Raw genomic sequence first — 23,345 nt, 5'->3', positions numbered from 1 at the left:
CAAACATTTTTAGCTGAAGATTGGATTAGGGCCTTACATATGCTAGGCAAGCACCTTACCACTGAGCCTCAACTTAAGTCTGACAAGTTTTTAACTTGAGTTCAAAATTTCTATCAGTAAAGTTTATACATTACAAACTTTTATGTATTTATTTTTAAAGAGAGAGTGAGAGAAAATTTTTTTAATATTCATTTTTTAGTTATCGGCAGACACATCTTTGTTTTGTATGTGGTGCTGAGGATCGAACCCGGGCCGCACGCATGCCAGGAGAGCGCGCTACCGCTTGAGCCATATCCCCAGCCCCCATTACAAACTTTTAAAGCTTACTTTCCGAGCTAAGAGAAAGTAACATCATATACAATCAGAGTTAACATTTGTACAGTAGTTTTACATCATACAAGGCCTCTTACTGTGCCCACATGATGTCATTTAGTCCTTAGAAGCCCACATTAGAGGAAAACTCAGAGCAGAATCACTCGCCCAAGGTTGCCAAGAGGAACAGGCAATGGAGCCAGACCCAGTCAAGTTCGATGACTGCAAGTCCCATGTTCTTCCCTTATTCAGCTGCCACTGCTGTCACACAGGAGGAACACAGAGCTGACCAGTCTTCGGGTGCCAGTGATCCACACTGCCCCTTGCTAGGCCAGATTCCTTGTGATCAAGTGATGCACTCTAGGGCGTCTCTGCTCTAGCACTATGAACAAATACTTCACAGTAAAATGCTTTCCAGTTTGGGTAGAGGGGAACTTTCGCTTATGTCCATTTTTTTCACACACACAAGAGACAGCATCCATTCTAGAATTCAACTGGACTTTATTTGACATACAATACAATATGGTTGCAGGAAGCAAACTGAAAAGACAAAGGAGAAAAGACACAGTTCTATCTATTTTATAATTAAGTAACAGGAGGGCAAGTCACTAAATGAACAACAAAACAGTTAAGCTTGATGGAAGAATTCTTTTTCTAGTGTCCATACCTGAAAGACAAAGTAAATCACTTCTTTAATCTCATGGTAATTTCCTAAGACTATAAAACCTCTTTAAACATATGAGTGAAAGCCTCACAGTTATAACTTTGGAAAGAAGTGACCACAACTGTGCTCCAAGACCAGGCAATGAAGCTGAACTCTGCCCATCCTTCATAGCTTCTCCCCTACAACCCTCCTGGTGACAGCGTTCCTGAGGTACCACAGCTGCCCATTATCAGCAGCTGCTGGGCAGTATTAGGGAGGTGAGAAGGAAAAGCTGCTGCTGGTGGCTGTGAAAGGGAACTCCATCTGTTCACCCTCATCAGTGGCTCAGAAATGGTTTGAGAGCTGCCCGTCTCCCCTGGCCATGGCAGCCTATTTTCACCTCAATTCTAGTGTTCAGGAAGTTTGGTAAAGCAAATAATGAGGATAGCAACTGAACAGACTTCAATTTCAAAATCTATCATCAGCTCCAATTATAGCTCTGATTCCACTTAGCACTACATAAAGAGAACTGTGGGGAAACAAGGCATGAATTTCAGGGGGGGTTCAAATTTCCCCAGAAGCCCAATTTGACCCTAACAAGTTTATAAAATAAACAAGGCCAGGAAATTTTTTTCTACATATAGAGTTCTGAAACACAAGATCCTTCATTATTATCTTTCTCAATCTTTTTTTTTTTTTAATGGTACTGGGGGCTGGGGCTGTAGCTCAGTGGTAGAATGCTTGCCTAGCACGGGTGAGGCACTGGGTTCGATCCTCAGCACCACATAAAAAGTAAATAAATAAAGTTATACTTCTAGGTTGTTTCTACAGCTCATCAACCTTCACTCAAACCTGAGTGGAATTTGATAAGCTGCCTTTTTTTTAAGATGATATTCAAGTGGACTGCTTATGAGAAGAACTTAAAGAAATCTGACAGTCCCAGATGATGGAAGCTGAGATCCAGAGTTCTAGTACTCTTGTTCTATCCATATGACAAATAATTTTAACCAGAGACAAACTGCCTCAAAAGAACCAACACAGCAGGGATCAATGATAAAAGGCTCCTAGGTTCATCCCCAGTACCCGCTCCCCACTTCCACCAAAAAGAAAAAGGAAGAATTTGTTCCACTTGAATCTGTTTTCCCAATGAACTGATAACCAACACCTGGGAAAATTACCAGTTAGGTAAAATGGCAGTGTCGAAACCCAGCCCAGGCAATTCATCACGTTCCTTAATTCTTCTTCTTCTTCTTTTTTTAATAACTTTATTTTTTAACGTGGTGCTGAGGATCAAACCCAGTGCCTCATGTGATGGGCAAGTGCTCTACCACTGAGCCACAACCCCAGCCCACATTCCTTAATTCTTGGTTAGCCCTATGTTCATATAATGGGTAGCACAAACCCTGTCTAAAATGGAGCCTTGGGTCTGCTCTAAGGCAGAGCCAATTACAAAGTCCCTTGAAAACTTAGAAAAGTTCTTCCACCTGGTCATGTATTACTGTCACAGACATTTTTATGTCTTACACTATTTGTATTTACGTTACTTTGCATATAGTCTGAGGTAGACAGTGAATATTTGGTAAGTTTCTCAAAAAACGATCAAGCATTTGATACCTCTCATGTTCTTTACCAAAATAAATTATTGAGGGCTGGGGCTGAAGCTCAGTGGCAGAATGCTTGCCTAGTATGTGTGAGGCACTGGGTTCGATCCTTAGCACCATAAAAAAATATGTAAATAAAATAAAGGCATGCTGTCCATCTATAACTACTATAACTATAACTATATATATATATATTTAATTATTGAATCTGGGGCTGGGGTTATGGCATAGTGGTAGTGTGTGCCATCTGGCATGTGTGAGACACTGGGTTTGATCCTCAGCACCACATAAAAATAAATAAATAAATAATAAAAACTATTGAATCTAAAAGCAAAACAACTATACTAATAAACAATTCCCAAACATTTTATGAACTAAATAACCCAATATTTTTGTTTTTAAAATTGAATAACACCTTATTTATTTATTTATTTTTATGTGGACACAATATCTTTATTTTTTTTATTTTTATGTGGTGCTGAGAATCGAACCCAGTGCATGCTAGGCGAGCGCGCTACCACTTGAGCCACATCTCCAGCCCCTGAATAATATCTTATTTATAATGACTCATTTTTAGCAACGAGGCACAACAGTACATGTCTGTAATCCCATTTACTTGGGAAGCTGAGGCAGAAGGATGGTAAGTATGAGGCCAGACTGAGCAACTTAGTTACACCCTGTCTCAAAATAAAATAAAAAGGGCTGGGAATGTAGCTCAATAGTAAAGCATCCCTGGGTTCAATTTCCAGTGCCACAAAGAACTTTTTTTTTTTTTTCCCTTAGTCCTGGGGAGTGAACTCAGGGGCACTCAACCACTGAGCCATATCTTTAGCCCTGTTTTGTATTTTTATTTAGAGATAGGGTTTCAATGAGTTCTTAGTGCCTTGCGGTTGCTGAGGCTGGGTTTGAACTCGCCATCCTCCTGTCTCTGCCTCCCAAGCCTGGGATTATAGGCGTGTGCCATCATGCCTGGCCAGAGAACTCTTATTTACATGAAAATCCCCCTTTCCATAAATAAATGACAATGAAAATGATCAATAATTCGACAGATAAACAATGGGCAAGATACATAAATACACACACACACACACACACACACACACACGCTCTCCCAGGCAGTTCAAAAAATTGTTATATAAAAAAAAAATTTAAATAGTTATTTTTTTGTAGTTGGCCACAATACATTTACTTATTTATTTTTATATGGTGCTGAGGATTGAACCCAGGTGCTAGGCGAGCACTCTACCGCTGAGCCACAATCCCAGCCCCCATGCTGAAAATTTTTAAAAATATAAGTTAAATCCTAATTTTCACCTGTCAGAGTGGCTAAGATGGAAAAGTTTGATAATAGAGCACTGGCAGGAAACCAAGAATGTGGCATTCTGCTTCACTGTCAGGAGGGAGTGTAAATGAGTACATATTCTTGGGAAAGGAAAAACTGACACTATTTATCAAAAGTAAAAATTTACATATTCCTCACCCAGAAATTTCTCTTTAGGAATTACTGCTACATATATACCTGGACATGCCAAAGGAGATTCATGTATAATGATGTTCATCCCTACACACTGCTTTTAACAGTGAAAACTGGAAACCCAAATGTCAATCAGCAGTGACTGATTTTAAAATGATGGCACATCTACATAAAGAAAGAAGGCAGTTTGTTATAAATATCTTCAAAATATAAAAAATGAAAAAAAATAGTGAATCACTGAATAGGAGGGTTAAGTTTATGTTAAGAAAAAGAAATACCTATATATATGCAACTACACGTACGGAGATAGAAAAAGCTACTAAGCAGCTATTTTTTTGTTTTGTTTTGTTTTTTAAAGAGAAAGAGAGAGAGAGAGGAAGAGAGAGAGAGAGAATTTTAATATTTATTTATTTTTTTAGTTTTTGGCAGACACAACATCTTTGTTTGTATGTGGTGCTGAGGATGGAACCCAGGCCGCATGCATGCCAGGTGAGCGCGCTACTCCTTGAGCCACATCTCCAGCCCCTAAAGCAGCTGTTGATGGTGGTTTACTCATAAGGTATGTGGTGGGAGATTCATTTTTGTTGACTATCCTTTCAATCACTTGAATTATTAAAAGTTTACCATGCCATGATTTATATAATACAAATTTAATCAAAGGGCTGGGCATAGTGTTGCATACCTATAATGCCAGCTACTCAGGAGGCTGAAGCAGTTCAGTCTGGGCAACTGAGCAAGACCCTGTCTTGCATTTGTCTAGCCTTTGTGAGGTCCTAGGTTAAATCCCAAAATACTAAAAAAGCACCTCTAAATATTAAAAAAAAAAAAAAAAAGCAAGATAGCCACAAAAGCTTTACTAGAATTAATCAGTATGAGCTAAACCAATAGGAATGTGATTTTAGAAATTCAGCTGGGTGCAGTGACTTGGGAGGCTGAGGCAGGAGGACTTTATAAGTTGCTAGGGATGGCTTTTGAACCTAAAGTAAGCAATCTAGTGAGACCCTGTCTCAAAACAAAAAATAAAAAAGGGCTGGCAATGTTGCTCAGTGGTAAAGTGCCCCTGGATTCAATCCCTGGTACCAATAAATAAATAAACAAATAAATAAAAGCTTGTATATTCCCATGTTATCTACATTATTATTATTATTATTATTATTTTTGAGACAGACAGGGTCTCACTAAGTTACCAAGGCTGTCCTCAAACTTGCAGTCTTCCTTCCTGCCTCAGCCTCCTGAATTCCTGTCACAGACACTAAAAGGTGGGGAAACCTCAGGTTGCAAACTTTTAATGTTGGCTAATCTTCTGTGCATTGTCCACACAGGCGAGTTCTTGCTTAGTTAACTAAAAGTTAGTTTAAAAAACAAGCCATGTTCCATGTCTCCATCCTCTTCCAGCCTAAGGTGAGTCAGAAAATAGAACTAACTATAAAGCCCAGGTTTCTAACGATGCCAACGGCCAGAGATACCTACTTTTGGAATTCCCACTCTCTGTTGTCCAATGGGCACACCTGCCGTGTTTTGAGCCAGCGAGAGATGCAGTGGAAGTGAAAAGCATGCTGAAAGAAAAAATGTTTTTATTAAAAATAACTCTGTGTAAGCTTTACCATCTACTGACAACACCTCTCACTAGACAGTGCAGCAATACATACCATGGGTTGGAAAACAAGAGCAGAAAATGATGGGCAAAAGTTCCAGAAAGGATCATACCCTTGTACAAAGATATTTCCAACAAAAACATTTGTTAGAATTGCCATTATTACTGAAGAAATTATTTAGGGAGCACAGATTATGTTCTAGCAGTGAGCTCTCTCCCCTTTAAGGACTATGGAACGTATTAGGGGATGCTTCTACTTTCCTTGAGAAATGACCTGAGCACACACAGATTTCCAACTTCCCCAATCTTGGTCACCAGTCACCAGCCTCCTCTCACCCTTGAAGAATGAGGACCCAGGGAGTAAAGCCTACTCCTCTCCATCTATAGGGAGTGCGCTGCCACTGCTACCCACCCAGGACTAAAACAGGCACCTCCCCACACCCAACTCAACTCTAATCAAAGGAACTTTAATACTGATGTTACAAGAGCTCGGCACTCAATAAGGCTTTAATGAGGATTTTGTTGTAAAAAGGAAAATTGCGGTTTAAAAAAAGTACTCAGAAGGACAAACTGTATACAAGCAGCTCAAAGGGCATCAACAGGCTATTTTCATGACTAAGACAGGAAGTAAAAAGGCAAGTGTCCCAAGAACACTGGTAATGGACAGGAGCTAGGAACTGGCTTGGATTTGGGAAAAGGAGAATCTGTGTGTAGCCTTTTGGTGTGAGTTGATGACATGCAGATGCTAGTTAAGACTGCAATGAACACTTTTCTTCCTCCTGCCTCACTCATATGAGGAGAAGATCAAGAGGAGCAGAAAGGGTTCCCCCTCATTTAATCTGTAATTGCTGGGCTGCAGTGGGGCACAGGAGAGGAATACAGAGACACCCCAACAAAACAACCAAAGCTTTTGTAGGCTTGGTTTAATAACAGCTTTAAAATCTGATATGTCTCCCAGAATAGTCATGGAACCTAAGAAACTTACAATATAGATTATTGTCTTGTGAACTATCTTTTGGCAACAAAAATCTAATTCAGTAATTAAGAATGGGCTCCATAGCTAGCACATTTTTACAGAATGACAGCCTTCTAAAAGATCCCACTCCTGCAGACTCTCATACAACTCAATGTGAAAAAGGAAACAGGCAGATTCTCCAAGAGGCAGAAAGTGGAGACATTTTTCTCAACCCCAGGTGCTGAGAAAAGGCTCATGCAAGCACATGCAAGATACCCACCGCCATCTCCGACTTTCCCTACTAAGCACTCTGCCAAATCACAGGATCCTTTACCCAAGCCCATGAGATGACATCAAGTGCTCAAGGGCAAGTGGGGGCGGCAAATGAGACTTCAGGGCAGGTGACAACATCCCTGAGCATTTTTTGATCCCAACTTTCTTCCTGTTAGTAATCTAAGTGTACTAACAGGTGTATTTAGCAGATAAGGTACAATCCACAGAGGATTCTTGACAGTACTCCACAGTTTACAGATATTGACATATATTACCTCATTTGAGCCTCACAGCAACCCTGGCAAGCAGGCATGACAGATATTATTATCTTAACTTTACAGACAGGAAACTGAAACCCAGACAAGTTAAGTGACTTGCCTAATTCATGGAGCTGGTCTGTAGAAGACTCAGCATCAGCACTCAAGACTGGCTTCTAGCACTCTATGCTAGTTCTCCTTTATGGCAGGATCTCTAAGAGACCCTTTCCTTAACAAAACTTGAGGGGAAATCCATCCCTTTTCATTCTACACAAAGGAACATGATCCTTAATATATGCCTGAATGTTACACAGAGCAAAGAGCCCAATATATTTTCTTTACCCCCACAAACGATTAAAGTCATCCTTTGGCCAATACTAACCATTGTGAAACTGGCCAAAGGGTCCTGACATAGAATGAAGAAAGTGCACCACAGGCATGGGTAGAGAAGGCATTTCAAACCCACACAAAAGCACTAAGAGCTACCACGTGACCACTAAACTCCGAATTTCTATTTATTTAGATTTTTTAACACGTTTATGCTGACTATGTGCCCAAAGTTCTAAATACTTTTTAACATTAAACCACTTAATCCTGATTACAGTTCTATGTGGCCTGCTATCCGCCCCATTTTACATGAGGGAACCAGGAGCAGAGATGTTAAATACCTTGGCTTCAAGTCACTTAGTAAATAAGACAAAGACAGGGATTGGTAGTCTGACTCCAGAATCTGTGACTCCTTATGTCATGCTGGAGTTGTGGGTCCTTTGTCCCCTTGGCATTGGAGGCCTGGACAGGACAGTTTCAACTACTGTGATTAGGACTGTATGGTTCTAAGGATGAATTTTTACATATGCTAGAAATAACACATTTGATGCTTGTTACCTTCACAGCTGTCACACCCTGAAGGCCACACACTTAGTTCAGCCATGCTACACAAAACATTTCTGGCATGAGCCATGTTTTTCTTTTCTTTTTCTGTTTTAAAATTCCTTTCTATTTTCTTTTTGGGCACTAGGGATTGAACCCAGGGGTGCTTAACCACTGAATCACATTCTCAGTCCTTTTTATAAAAATTTTCATTTTGAGCAGGGTCTTGATAAATTGCTGAGGCTAGCCTCAAACTCATGTTTCTCCTCCCTTAGCCTCCCGAGTCACTGAAATTACAGGTGTGTGCCACCACATCCAGCTCTTTTATTTCTTCTTGATGAGCCATATTAAAAAAAAAAAACCCTTACTGAGTACATTTACATTTAAAACACACACACACACACACTCTTAAAAACTCAATTTATCCTCCGATCTTAATTCCACAGACACTTGACCTTAAAAAAAGGGTCTGTTCAGAAGGTAAACAGATCATTCCCAAGACCAGGCAATAGGCTTTGTCTCCCAAAGACAAACCCTCACAATACTGCAAACAAAACTAGGTGTACTTCATAATTAAGACAAACTAGTATTTCTTTCCAATAACTAATTATGTTTATCCTGTTACAGGTGAACAGTATGAGGATTTAAAATCTTTTGTACTATTTGTATACCTTTTGGGAGAAAGGTTGGCTAGTCATTTTTTTCCTAGTTATTTTCAAGACTGGCAAAGCAGGAAAAGTAGCAATATGTTTACAAGCCATGCTGATAGGTAAAGACGTTTCCTTACGTTACAGACTCCCCATGCAACGGTACACTCTTCGGAAGTAGCAGATGCCTGGTTAGCTTGACACTCTATGCCTGTGGGAACAAAAGCAATAGCATCACTGGACCTGAGAGCAGCAACCTTTCAGCCTGGAGCAGCCAAGCAATCCTCAAGTGGTTAATTAGCCATAATTGTTTTTTAATAAATGTGAAAAAGGACGAAGAACGGAGAAGTCAGAAATGGGTTTAGCAGCAAGATTTCTTAATTCTTGCTTAAAAAATGTGTTAACAAATAGGAAAAATGTGTTTAAAATCTGAGCATAACCTGAATTGCTAAAACGTGAATGATTCCTCCTAATTTGGTAAATTTAGTTAAGTCACCTCATGACTCTTGTTGTTCTCAGAGCTTTGGTGTCTTTTCCCTATTCCTGCGAAATGCTTCCCCTTGGGTCCTTATAGCACCTATGCCTTACAGCCCAAAGTCCTAGTTGGGTAACACTCCAATCCCTAAAGGGATCAGGAAGGAACCTGTGAACTGGGCAGAAGCAAAGTAAAAGGTGGAGGGGTGAAGAGGTCCTTGTGCACTTTTGTGTACAAGGATCAACTCAAAATTATTCAAAACACTATCAAGCAAACTTGTTAAGCTGATAGTTAGATTTGAGGCCCACCACTGTGTGATGCTAGCTGCCTGTGAGGCAATTTTGTCTAGGAAGTCACACAAGTAACTGCAAATGTATGCAAATATTGATTTTATAAAGAAGGAAAAGAAGGGAATTTAAAGAGGATAAAAATCTGAGATTGAGAACTGATGGGTAAAGCTCTACTGGGGATAAATATTCAAAGAATAAGGTTTGTTAATTTCTGAAGAATAAAAAGCTTTAGGGAAGACTATAACTATTTAATAGGGTATAATTACTTCAAAGTGTCATAGAGAAAATGGCAAAACTGTAAAAAAATAATATTGAGATGTTAATGGGTATCCTAGGGGAAGAGATCATGTAATAAAGGCTCCCCCACCATTCTTCAAAATTACAAAAAGCAAAGGATCTGAAGTCACAGAACTTACTTTTGCCACTCAGATTCACACTACAGAATAACTTGGTTTATCATCTGAAAAGAGTAGAGAGACTTTAGGGTCTGTGAAGTAAATTCAAGAATTTACTGGGGAGGGAGAAGTAGGGAGGAAGCACTGAGGAGTGATACTGACCAAATTATATTGTTATATTGTGTGCATTTATTTCTATGTAACAACAAATCCCTATAATGCAAATAACTATAATGCAATTAAAAAAAAAAAAAGAAGGGCTGGGGTTGTGGCTCAGTGGTAGAGCGCTCGCCTAGCATGCACAAGGCACTGGGGTCGATCCTTAGCACCACATATATGTAAAATAAAGATATTGTATCCACCTAAAACTTAAGAATAAATATTAAAAAGAAAAGAAAAAAAACAAAGCTTATTGGGGCATGCTTGCTCCAGCAGCACATATATTAAAGTTGGAATGATATGGAGAATAACAGCACAGCCTCTGTGCAAGAATGACAGTGAATTTGTGAAGCATTCCATATTTTTAAATTCACAAACACACAAAAAAATTTATTGGAGCTGTGAATACACTATGATTTTTAAAAGGAGAGAGAATAAAATCTGATGTCAATTTGGATCCTATAACATGAGGACTACATATTATGAAACTAGCAAAGTAAAATTCACAGTTAAAGTAAAAACCAAATGGTATCAAGGTACAATCATCTACATAAGTTTTAAGACTATCTGGTTGTGGCCATGACACCAGTCACCTCAGGAATTCCTCAAGCCCCCTATGTGATACAGCCCGTTCCCTCCTCTGCCGCTCTCTATCCTTCAGGCTCCAGTTTAAATCCCTACTTCTTGACTGAAGCTTCTTCTAACCCCCCACACTGAGTCATTTTCTTTTCCTTCAAATACTCTAAATACTTATTTTTTATAACATTTATCAAAAGGCATTTTGAGTTAGGCACACTGTGCCTGCCCATAATTCCAACAACTTAAGAGGCTAGGGTAGGTGGATCACAAGTTTGAGGCCAGCCTGTGGCAACTTAGCAAGACTCTTGTCTTAAAATAAAATTGGAAAAAAAAAAAAAAAAGGGCAGGGGATGTAGTTCAGAGGTAGAACCCTCTGGAGATCAATCCCTAGCACCACCAGAAACAAACAAAAAATTGTTTTCAGATTTTTGGTGCGAGAGAGAGGAGACCAGGGTTGAGTCAAGTTAGTTTATAAACAGGGGCAGGAACTGTTCACTGTCAACACAGAGCAGACAAACAACTGCATACAGCTCTGACAAGGCAGAACTTATTTTATGTGATTTATAAAGCCTGGGAACTTTTAAACTCTGATACAAGAATGGTACCACCAAAGAACTGCTAAGGAAGCAATGAGCTTCTTTTCAAGAGTGGACAGATTTCACACCTCCAATGATAGATCCAGTTTTACAAAGATGGCTCGGTCTTATAGGTAAAGGTTGGGTTCAAGATGAAGGTACCCTCTTAACTTGGAATAAGATTCACTGTACATCCTACTGTCATGTATAACTAAAAGGAACAAATGAAAATATTTACAAAAAGAAAGATTCACAGATAATGGAGAAAATATCAACTTGCAGAGTGTGTATTTCAGCAACTATTTAAAACAACCAAGATATGGGACAATGTAAAATAAATTCAAAGCTACAGGAATGCTTGTAGTAGCAATGCAGACTCAATGAGTAAGTCTTCAGACCAAGAATATTTTGTAGGAGAGTCTGACTGGGGTACAGCCACAATCATTCTTTATTTATTTACAGTTATGTATATAATTATTCTTTTAATGCCAGAACAGATTTATTGGAAAATGGCCATTGCTGAATCAAGAGTCTTGTTTTCCAGGCTGGGAATATAGCTCTACGATAGAATGTGAGGTCCTGGGTTCAGTCCCCAAACTTGTTTTCATCTTTAACAAAAAGTCTTTTTATAAAAATCATAAATCCAATTATTATTTAAAGTTGTAGCACCAGAATTCCCTTCAGTGTCAGTATTAAAGGGGTATATTTCTTAAGAGTAAAGACTTGATCTCAGTTATTATTTTGACCTAGTGCCTGGCAAAATGCCAGGATATATTCACTCAAATGAAAAAGGACACGATTTAAACTGAAAATACATTCATTATATTTTGTTATGAGAGTTCAATATTCTACTTCAGTGGGCATTTAAAATATGAGACAAAACAGGTACTTGAGAGAATACAATGATACCACAAGCATTCAAGTTTTAAGATAACATTTAGATGGTATTTGTCTTTCATGGTCTTCCCAAGAAGTGTGTTCTCTTGCATCCAGAGGCACACAATGACTTAAATATTAAGGTTAGGGGTAAAAATCTATATAAAATCATTAACTATTTTCAGATGAGAATCCCAAGAAAGTAAAATTTCTCTGGGTGCAACTTGAAATGCAAGGCATAGAAACCGGCAAGCCCATAATCAAAAACCCCACCCAAACACATTTAAAACCGTGTTTTTTTCTGTGATGGGTTCCTTCCATCTACATTAAACACAATAGTTGTGGCTGATTTGCTTTGACTGCAGTGTGAAAAGAAAAAAAGGGTCAAAACTCAAAGCAGCCAAGAGAAGTCAACTACTGGCACATGCCATGATTGCTAACACAAAATATTCAATTCATGCATGCTTCTAAGCTGCAATGATCAAAACATTCTGCCATTTTGTTTTTGTTATTTACCTAGCAAACATTTAGTGAGAACTTACTAGGTACTGGACACCATGCTAGATATACAATACTACATAACATAGACATGATAGAGAATACCTAATTAAATCATTAATATGATAGCAAGTTATAGGACATCTTGGGATTTTTTTTTTTTTTTTTTAGAGAGAGAGAGAAAGAGAGAGACAGAGAATTTTTTTAATATTTAATTTTTAGTTTTCGGCGGACACAACATCTTTGTTTGTATGTGGTGCTGAGGATCGAACCCGGGCCGCACGCATGCCAGGTGAGCGCGCTACCGCTTGAGCCACAAACCCAGCCCTCTTGGGATTGTTTAATTGAACTGCCACAGCCTGTGTGCTTTATGTAAGTATGGTTAGGAAAATATCTAAAATATCTTTGAGGTCAGGCACGGTGGCACACGCATGCCTAGAAACCCAGCAACTTCGCTGGAGGAGGCAGAATTACAAATTCAAAGCAAGATCTGGCAATTTAGCAAGACCTTGTCTCAAAATATAAATGACTGGGGGGGCTGGGGATGTGGCTCAAGCGGTAGCGCACAAGCCTGGCATGCGTGCGGCCCGGGTTCGATCCTCAGCACCACATACAAACGAAGAGGTTGTGTCTGCCAATAACTAAACAATAAATATTAAAAAAAAAAAAAAAAAAAAAAAAAAAAAATATATATATATATATATATATATATATATAAATAAATATGACTGGGGACTGGAGATGTAGCTCAGTGGTAGAGTACCACTGAGTTCAATATCCAGTACCCTTACCAAGCAAAATGAAAGTTAGTTCAAGGTAAAATCCAAAAATCAACTATGGGTTAGTCTTACATGGCCCAATAATGTAACCATTAGCTACATGTGGCTTTTGAACAACTAAAATGTGGCTAGTCTGAATTGAGATGTGCTGTTAAGTATAAAATACACGCTAAATCACTAAGACTTAGTACAAAAAAATGTAAAGAATGCATTAACCAGGGCTGGGGTTGTGGCTTAGTGGTAAAGCGCTCACCTGGGACATGTGAGGCACTGGGTTGATCCTCAGCACCACATAAAAATAAATAAATAAAATAAAGGTATTGCGTTCACCTACAATCAAAAAAATATATATTTTTTAAAAAAGGATGCATTACCCAGTCCTGTATCATATTTTTAAACATTGAATACATGTTGAAAATATTGTTTATCACAGGTTAAATAAGATACAATATTAAAAATCAAACTTACCTGTTTGTTATTAATGTGGGTAACAAAAATATTTAAAATTCTGATCATGCTCATATTTGTGGCTAACACTGGATTCTGTTGTGTCAGACAGTAGCAGGGAGAAGAGGTGCAGAATGTCCAGGCAGAAGGAATAAGAAATATTAAGGGTCCTAAAAAAAGGCATGGCAGGGCTGGGGTTGTGGCTCAGTAACAGAGCGCTCACCTAGCACATGAGAGGCTGGGTTTGATCCTCAGCACCACATACAAATAAATAAATAAATAAAGGTTTTTGTTTACAACTTAAACAAAAAAAAATTAAGGGAAAAAAATGAATGGCAGCCAGGCACAGTGGTGCATGACTGTAATTTCGCTCAGGAGGCTGAGGCAGGAGGATCCCAAGTTCAAAGCCAGCCTCAGCAATTCAGCAAGATCCTGCTCAAAATAAAAAAAAATAGGCTGGGGAGGTGGCTCACCAGTTAAGCACCTCTGGGTTATCCCCAGTACCAGAAAAAGAAAAAAAAAAGTGTGGCACTTCAGGAATGGAAAGAGGACCAAAGAAACTACTGGTGAGCAGGAAGTGGCTCGAGATGAAGCTGAAAAAGTATAAGAGTGATTTAAAAAAAAAAAAAAAAGTGCCTATAATTCTAATTCTATAAGCTTAAAGTTTCTTTGCCGTATTTCTGATCTCAATAAGAAACCACCTTAACAAAAAAAAAAAAAAAAAAAAAAAGAAACCACCTTAGCACCCAGATGAAAAAGTAACATCAATTGTTTCTCATATGACCAGTATTCTTCCTTCTTCTTTTTTTTTTTGGTACTGGGGATTGAACCCAGAAGCACTTAACCACTGAACCACATCCCCAGCCCTTTTAAAATATTTTATTTAGAGACAGGGTCTCTCTGAGTTTCTTAGGGCTTCATTAAGTTGCTGAGGTTGGCTTTGAACTCAAAATCTTTCTTCCTTAGCCTCCTGAGTTACTGGGATTACAGGCATGCAACACCGTGCCCAGGATTCTTGCCCCATCACTACAGTCTATCAACAACTATAATCAGATCTAAGTGTTGACTTATTTGTAAAACAAAATATGTGGAGATTTTAATGAAATTTCTTTACCTCAATTAATTATCTAGTTAGATATTGGCAATGATGCTATTTTTACTATATTTGGATATAACACCAAAAATCCTTACTCCTTGGACTTCTTTTTTTGTGTTACTGGGGACTGACCCCAGATCTCCTACACTCTAGGCAAGTGCTCTACCTCTAAGCTATACCCTAGTCCTTTTTATTTTTTTGAGACAGGGTCTCACTAAGTTGAGTCTGGTCTCACTGCAGTCCTCCTGCCTCAGCTTCCTGAGTCACTGGGATCACAGGCCTGCACCACCATGCCTGGCTAGACCTTTCTTCATACAATTGTCACTGAGTATGTGAGGGGAATTGGTTGCAGGACTGCCCTGCCCCAACCAATCCTATAGATATCAAAATATGAGGATGTGCAAGTCCCTTATATAAAATGGTGTAGTATTTGCATCCAATCTCTGCACATCCTCCCACATACTTTAAGTACTCTAGATTACTTATAATATCTAACAGAATTAAATACTATGTAAATGGTTGTTATAATGTATTGTTTAGGGAATAATAACAAGGAAAAGATTTGTATATGTTTGTAAGAAATGCAATTTCTGGGCTGGGGATGTGGCTCAGTGGTAGAGCAATTGCCTCACAGGTGTGGCACTGGGTTTGAGCCTCATACTCCTGGGCTCAAGTCATCCATCCGCCTTGGCAGATTGAGTAGTTAGGACTACAGGTGCATGCCGATACACCCAGTCAGATGCAATATTTAAAATAAAGCACTTGCAATCTGTGGTTGTTTGAACCTGTAAACACAGAACCTGAAGAAGGGCCAACTATAAATATAGTCCAACAAAAACTAGTTCAGAATATTTTAGCTTAAAGTTTATTTTCTTCCTTTCACATTTGAGTATGAGATGGGAAATATATAGAAAGAATCAACAGTGCCTCTGTGTCCACAATTCATTCTAAATGTGTCCTTGGCATCTTCAGATTCAGTAATTTATTCTGAGAGCTGGGTATGCTTCTAGGATGTCATGAAAAACTACTTTATTTTGATCACACCAACAGACTAGATGCAGAAACCCCAAGTACTTTATGGTTTATATCTCCTTGTGAAAAAGAAAATTGGTCACATCAGGATAGCCACAATCTCTGTAACCGTCTCAACTTCTTCCCATCCTTCTCCAATTACTTACAAAGATCCATAATGTGGTTCCTGCAGATGGCACAGTTATCAACCACAATATCCCAGGCCCAGAGGGCTACTGCATTCCACTGCAAAGAGAAAAAGGGGGAACAATGCACTCTCCTTGTAATGTAACACACATGCTCCTTAGGATTTCATGCTGCAGCTGAAATCATAGGAACAGGGACCACAAAACAAAGGCATTTTTGGATATTACTCTTCTTTTATTATATCAGAGGACAACAGTAGGCTACCTATATGTTTTCTCATTCTTTAATAGATTGAGCATATGAACATAGAAATTAATGAGTATTGTTTTAATTTTCCCTACAGTTTAAAATAATTTGGCTGCATCAATGTAAGCAAATTAAGTTTAATGTGAACAAACTTAAATTACTGTACAGGTTTCCCTGGCAGTTACAGAAGCTCAAAACTTGCACAAACACTGGCAGTTCAAGGCAGCTTTGGAAGTATGAGCAGGGAGTGAAAGCTCAGAACACAATGAACTAAGATGATGATTGGATCATAAGTGGGTAATCATGGGATAAGCTGGATAACCAGTTACCCAGTGTCAGTACACAGAACAAGGTCATCACTTAAATCTTATGAGATTACTTATTAACAATTGGTAGAATTTACTAGACTTTGTTTAGTTCTTATCAAATAAACGATGTCCTTAGCTTTTGGAAGTTCAGCCTTTTTAGTTAATTCCAGTAAGAGTTTATCAAAAAGTAGTATTTAAATAGTACAACTCTCTCGCCTCTGCGATTATATATACTCCCAAACTCCCCTTTCTCTACTAATTTGGTGCCACTTCCCAAACCTCCATCTCTTTCAAACCCAACTCTCAGGGTCTAGAAACGTCTTCAGCATTTTTCACACCATAGCTTCAACTCAGAAGAAAAACCCTACTTCTATTATTCTTCATTATGGCTGCTGGCTGTAACTGAGCAGCAGTGACCACAATGAGATGCCAAAAAGAAAAAGACAAAAAAATTTAAAAAGCCCAAATGCCGGGGGTGGGGGGTGAGGTGGGGTGGAGAGGAGATACTGTCTTGTGCTTAGCTAGATGCTGTAGAAATACATCTTCCCTCCTTCAGGATCTTCATTTTGACAGATTTATTGACTTCACCTTAGGCGGGAATCGATACTTTTCTCCCAAACTGTTGGCAATATACTAAAAGGGATCTCATGCAAAAAAGACACATTCCACATTTTTCCTTTCCCACTCTTACCAGGTTACTTGAGACTAGTACTCAACCCTCCTTAAATGCCACAAGAAACGGGCTCGCCATTTTCCATTGACCAATTACCACCACGATTTAAATTTTTTTTGTTGTTGCTGTTAGAAGGGGATCTGGCTGAACATGACTGAGAACCACAGGACTGGGGCGACTCTGTAACAACCGGCAGACGTCTCAGAAGAGCCAAGCTTTACAGTCGAGAATTTAACTCGGTGGGGCAAGGGCCGGAGAGGGAGCTAATGGAGGCCTCCCTTTGGCGAGGGCTAAGTCGGGGTTCCTTAGAGTCAGAGGAACCCCAAGCTCCAAGGGGCGGGGCAGGGGGATCACCGGGTGGGCTCCTCCAATGCGTGGTATCTCAGCTTCCCGGCTTTCGCCGCACTGCCCCATCCTCCACCCGCCGCAGTCGCTCGGGCTCCCCATTCCACTCACCCCACCCTGCCCTTCCCCCACCCTCAGCTTCTCCAGTGACAGCTCAGGCGCTTGGCTCCCGCAGCCAGCTCGCAACCCCGCGCATCTCAATAAGCACCTCCGTGATTGGCCCCTCCGCCTCCCAGCGAAACCAACACTGATCAGAACAGTGGGCCACCGTAATGCCGATCAACTCTAAGGCCCGCCCCCCGGCTTCCTTTCATGGGACCCGTTCCCAGGAACGCCCTGAAATGAAGCCTTTTCCTTCGCGCCTCGGTTATCCCCGGGCCTGCCAGCCAGATCCGCGCCTCTCTAGCTTCCCTGAGGAAGGCACTGGCGAGACCCAACCTTTTTCACTTCAAAGCGCTTCTTGCCCGCGCCGCTGTTGGTGCCGCTCGGGGTATCCACATCCATCGCTGCCGCCATTTTGGAAACACACGGTCCTTCGCCCCGCCACTGCGCCTGCGCAGCGGCGCACGCCGCGCTCCCCCCCCCTCCTGCTTGGGCACCTCCTCTCATACCCCTCCCCTCACTGGCGCGCGACGGGGCGGGGCATGTGGTCACGCCCCTTAAAGGCGCTGGCGCGGGATCCCCCCCTCGCGTCGGCTGGGGAGGAGGCGGTGGCCTGAGTGGCCGGGGCGGGGCCGGGCGGAGCTGAGAGACGTGAGCTAGCTGGGTGGAAACGTTCGGTCGGACCTGCACTAGTCGTCCTCCCTTGGGAAGCTCGCGGCCGTACTCTCTCGGCTGGGGCGGCGCCTGTTTCTTCGGCCTCGGCCGGGAGCCGGAACAGCCGCGCTGCTCGTGAGGCCCGAACGGTGGAAAGGGCAAGATGGGCCCGATTCGCCTTCCGTACGCCTTGGCCCGCTCCCGAGCCTGCCCCGAGGTGCAGTCACCGCGGAGGCCTGAGGCAGCGGCTTGCCAGGGCCCAGGCACCGTCGGGTTTCCTGATTCAGGTTCAGGAAATGATTCGGCGGTGAGGAAGGATACCCCCGAGTGCCCTCCCCAAGGCCGAACTGAGTGGGCCTGCCTTCACCTTCCTACCAGAAATGGAGAAGGCTTAGCAGCCTGGGAGATGCCAGCTCCCGCCAGCCCATAGTATCAGTTGGCTCCAAATGGCCTTTGGTAAGGTACCCAAGTTCAGTTTAACGTATTTGAGTACACATCCCTATTCTTTCATTGGTCATGTGTAGAGCGTCCTTCCTCCCTAATTTTTGTCCTGTTTCCACTTCTTGCACTATAGTCAAAGTGGGCCATTTTTAGTTGACGAACTTGAATTTTGTTGAGGCTGACATGTATTCTTACTGTTTGTTCCCAACTGGCCAAAGCACCAGTGTACTTTATATCAACTTTCCTATGTCTAGACCAAGCCTCCCTTTTACATCTCTAACCTTGCAGAGGATGACACCACTATTTCATTCTTAAGTTTCATATAATTCTACTTGAAATTACACTCATCTCTTCATTTTTTATATGATGTTCAGAATGGAACCCAGTGGCTCACGCGTGCTAGGCAAGTGCTCTACCGCTGAGCGTAGTCATAAACAAGAACACCATCACAACTTTGGAAACAGAAAAATTCTGTGAGTCAGGCGTGGTGGTGAGCGCCTGTAATCCCGGTATGACTCAGGAGGCTGAGGCAGGAGAATGGCAAGTTCAAAGCCAGGCTCAACAATTTAGGGACTCCCTCAGCTAGTTAGCAAGACCCTGTCTCAAAATAAAAAAGGGGAACCGGCACGGCGTTGCACGCCTATAATCCCAGCGGCTGGGGAGGCTGAGGCAGGAGGATTGCAAGTTAAAAGCCAGCCTCAGCAAGAGCGAAATACTAAAGCAACTCATTGAGATGCTGTCTCTAAATAAAACGCAAAATAGGGCTGGGGATGTGGCTGAGTGGTTGAGTGCCCCCTGAGTTCAATCCCCAGTACTCAAATAAATAAATAAAAAGGGGCTGGGGGGCTGGGGGTGTGGCTCAATGGTGGAGCACTGGCCTAGCATGTGTGAGGCACTGGGTTCGATTCTTAGCACCACATATATGAATAAAATAAAGGTCCATTAACATCTAAAGATGTTTTTTAAAAAAGGGGGGCTGGGGATGTGGCTCAGTGGGTAAGTGCCCCTGAGTTCAATCTTTGGTATCAAAAATAAGTAAGTAAATAATAAATAAAAGTGAGAACTCAAAGTTTATAGGAACCCTACAAAATTTTCTTAACCCAAATTTTAATAATTCCATGTTAAGGCTGGGAATATAGCTCAATTGGTAGAGTGCTTGTCTTGCATGCACAAAGCCTTGGGTTCAGTCTCTAGCACCGCGCACACATGCACACCCACACACACACAGCCCATGTTAAAACTGTCACTAATTTATTGTGTGCCTACAGATCTCTACAGGGGTACTAGAAACCCATAGTGAACTTAAGTGTTGAAGACATACTATCCATCATTCTTGAATTGAGTATGTACCACGACCTATTTTAAAACAGGAAAGCCACAGTGATGAAAAGTCAAACTCCTACTGGAGAAATAATACACAAGCCATCAAATAAATACATCAGGAAGTCTAAAGTATTGATAAATGCTATGAAAAAAAATTAAACTAGATAATGAGATTGGGGAAGGAGGCAGCAACATTGATCTGGATGATTAGGTAAGGTCTCTATGAAGAGTGACATTTAAGCTGAAGTCCTTACAATGGCCTAGCTGGCCCTGGGGGATGTACAGACATGCCTTGATTAACATGGATACATTCTGAAAAAGGCATTATTAGGCAATTTTGTTGTTGGGTGAACATAACACAAACCTAGATCATACATTCTATTATGTAGATGTCTAGGATAGATCGTAGATGCCTAGGATAGATTGTATAGCCTGTTGCTCCTAGGTTGCAAACTTGTACATCATGTAACTGTAATGAATACTGTAGGCAACTATAACACAATAGTTTTTGTATATCTAAACACAGAAAAGGTACTGTAAAAATGCAACATAAAAGCACTGGGGATCTAGCTCAGAGGTAGAGCACTTGCCTTACACACATAAGGCCCTGGGTTCAATCCCCAGCACCAGGCATAAAATATGAAACAGGAGGGGGTGGCTCAAGCCGTAGCACGCTCACCTGGCATGCGTGCTGCCTGGGTTCGATCCTCAGCACCACATACAAACAAAGATGTGTCCGCTGAAAACTAAAAAAAAAAAAAATATATATATATATATTAATATAAAAATATATATAAAATATAAATATAAAAAATATAAAAATATATATATTAATATATATATATTAAAAAATTCTCTCTCTTTAAAAAAAAAAGATGAAACATGGTATCTTTGTATAGGACACTTACTGAAAGGAGTTTGTAGGACTGGAAGTTGCTCTAGCTTAATGAGTGAGTAGTGAACTGAGGATCTTTTAGAGTCATAGTGGTGACTTCCAAAATATTGTCCAAAACAAAAGGATATTCCTCAAACTGAATTGGTCCTTTCTGACTCCTCTATTTTCTAATCCAGAAAATTTGTCAGGAACAAATCTTTTGGTCTTTATTCTGGCTTCTAGGTTCTCACCCTATATTTTTTACTGGATGAGAACTATATAAATAAATAACTATAAATAACTATATAAATAAATATATATATAAATACTTTGGGCCATATCTTTACCACCTCTCCTAGCTAGATCAACATTGTAAATGGCATCTTCTCCACTTTCAGATCCACTGTCCATACCTTTGGATTGGCTGAAGAGCCTTTGATCAGACTGAGCTTCATTGGAATTCTAATGATTGGGCTCAAGAGCAATAAATTCACTAAATTCTTGATTTTAATTTCTCTGCAGAAATTAATATTGACCTCTTATCAGGAGATGCTATGGAAGGATTTCAGTCATTGCTGTCTCTCTTTTTGCCTGTCATGCCAGATTTCATCCCTCTCACATGCTTCTCCATTCTCTTTCCCCCCACATCTTTTCTCTCTTCAGGCATGCATTTCCAGCTTCACAAACCTTCTTCAGAAGCAATGTATAGAGACTTAGCCAGTTTAGAAAATTTTTGATTGATGGATACTGTCTGTAATCTTTTCTTTTTCCATCAGTAGCAAGACATTTGTCTCATGGAATTGTATAACACTTCATTTTCCAGTGGGAAATACAAGAAATCTTTCCTTCTTGCTCCCTTACAATCATCTTTCAGCCAGAATAATTCATGACAGGTGCAGAAAGAGAGGGTAGTCCCCAGGGAACTTTCTTGTTAATCATGAAGGCTCCATTGGATCTTTCTGCATTTTTTACCATCCAAGTAAACCTCCCTTTAGCTCTGGTGTTGAAAGCCACTCATGCTGAGATTGTGTGCGTCAGATATCCTGAGCAGGAACCAGTTTATCATCTTCAAGAACTGGCTTGATGCAACATTCTACAATACTGTTTTTTTTTTTAAAGGTTATTCTTGTCTTCTCTGTTGTCTTTAATAGTTTCTTCATTGGTTCTTTGCAGGTCTAGATCATCTGCATTCATAACCTCTTTTGGAGCCAGTTGAATGTTTTGCTATAAATGACTTCCCCCCACCTAATTCTGGGGATTGAACCAGAACTTTGCACATGCTAGGCAAGCATTCTACTATTGAACTACATCTCCAGCCTCCCTTCTTTTTAAGGCAGGGTCTTGATAAATTGTGGAGGCTAACCTCAAAGTTGCCATCCTCTGCCTCAGCCTCCTCTCCTAGCGGGCCAAATGACCTTGTCTTTTGACCATCCTAATTGAGCAGTGATATCATATTTAATTTTTCCTTCAGGACCCACTTGAATGGTCAGTGCATTTGATACTTTTTTTTTTTCCCATTCCATATCCAGTAGTCTCTTGAAAAGCTCCCTCCATCTCCAAAATCTGCTAACAGTATCTGACCTTTGCTGTATCCATAGTGGGGAGGTTCTCTTCAGGAAAAGACCAATGAGGACTGCCATGTCTCTGAGATCTTGCTTTTCCTTCAGGCTCAGGTTGGTCCTGAGAAGGCTGAGTAGGTGCAGGTAAAAAGCTGCTGGGTACCATCTTCTTCCACTTCTTCCAGCACCAACCTGTGTTTTCAAAATTTTTAAGTAGCTTATTGAGTCTGCAACACTTCAACTAATGCCTTTGCCATGAATTTTCTTGCAGGAGGGTTGTTCTTATTTTTCTTCTGCAGTTTTTCAACTTGTCTTTTCATCTGCTATGCATTTGCTTGGCAATAGTTGGTTTCATTATCATCTCATAGGACCACTATCACCAACCAAAATATCATTGTTTTGTAGCAAATTACTACCTTCTAAAATATTTTGTCATTTATTTATTTGTTTGTTTATTAGGATTATTGTTTTTTGTATGTCCTCATCATTATAGAGGAATTTTTATTTTTTTGGTTTATCAATAACAAAAATTCCTGGGACAGTGCCTGGTATATTGCATGTGCCTAGTATGTGTTGAATGAATAAATTTGTAGTTTACTGAGTCAGGGGAGAATGGAAAGAGGTAGGAGTGACACAGGTCAATGCCAGGTCAGGTAGAATTTCATTACAGATCTTCTGGGAAGGAATTGGAAGATTTAAAGTAGGGCACTAACATTTATATAATTTTATTTAAGTTTTAAAAGTTCTTCAGCAGGGCTGTGGTGTGGCTCAGTGGCAGAGCACTTGCCTCACACCTGTGAGGCCCGAGTTCCATCCTCACCACCACATAAAAGTAAATAAACAAAACAAAGATTTAAAAGTTCTTCA

At 40.4% G+C, this 23,345-nt stretch overlaps 1 protein-coding gene, 1 non-coding gene and 1 pseudogene across 3 annotated transcripts; 1 reads left to right on the top strand and 2 right to left on the bottom strand.

Moving 5' to 3' along the window:
* Positions 1-793: 793 nt before the first annotated feature.
* Rbx1 (ring-box 1) lies at positions 794-18,102 on the bottom strand. Of its 2 annotated transcripts, none has more exons than XM_046429479.2 (5): positions 17,964-18,102; positions 15,974-16,052; positions 8,767-8,837; positions 5,501-5,586; positions 794-979 (listed from the first exon to the last, which is right to left on the bottom strand). In XM_046429479.2, exons 1-5 carry the CDS (start codon positions 18,039-18,041, stop codon positions 967-969), a joined length of 327 nt encoding a protein of 108 aa, XP_046285435.1. In that variant the 5' UTR covers positions 18,042-18,102; the 3' UTR covers positions 794-966. The 2 variants fall into 2 exon arrangements, with proteins under 2 accessions (XP_046285435.1, XP_058430202.1); XM_058574219.1 differs by lacking the exon at positions 17,964-18,102 and adding an exon at positions 17,535-17,609.
* Positions 10,210-10,311, top strand: LOC124083167 (U6 spliceosomal RNA). Its single transcript, XR_006848668.1, has one exon. It is a non-coding gene; the product is annotated as a U6 spliceosomal RNA (small nuclear RNA).
* A 2,885-nt stretch (positions 18,103-20,987) lies between the features above and the next one.
* On the bottom strand, positions 20,988-22,644 carry LOC124083030 (SNW domain-containing protein 1-like; annotated as a pseudogene).
* Positions 22,645-23,345: the final 701 nt, after the last annotated feature.

This window comes from Marmota monax, unplaced genomic scaffold (genome assembly GCF_021218885.2).
Source record: "Marmota monax isolate L192 unplaced genomic scaffold, Marmota_monax_Labrador192_F-V1.1 WCK01_AAM20220418_F8-fsc00051, whole genome shotgun sequence".
Taxonomy (NCBI): domain Eukaryota; kingdom Metazoa; phylum Chordata; class Mammalia; order Rodentia; family Sciuridae; genus Marmota; species Marmota monax.
Note: the sequence above shows the minus strand (reverse complement) of the source record. Positions and strands in the feature narration are given on the sequence as shown.

What these genes read in the sequence shown, in the direction of transcription:
- Rbx1 (XM_046429479.2), bottom strand. Translation starts at nt 18,041, where the DNA reads ATGGCGGCAGCGATGGATGTGGATACCCCGAGCGGCACCAACAGCGGC. An exon ending in AGCGCTTTGAAGTGAAAAAG is followed by an intron (nt 16,053 to 17,963) that starts GTTGGGTCTCGC and finishes TTCTCTTTGCAG; the next exon opens with TGGAATGCAGTAGCCCTCTG. An exon ending in TTGCATGGGGAGTCTGTAAC is followed by an intron (nt 5,587 to 8,766) that starts GTAAGGAAACGT and finishes TTTTTCTTTCAG; the next exon opens with CATGCTTTTCACTTCCACTG.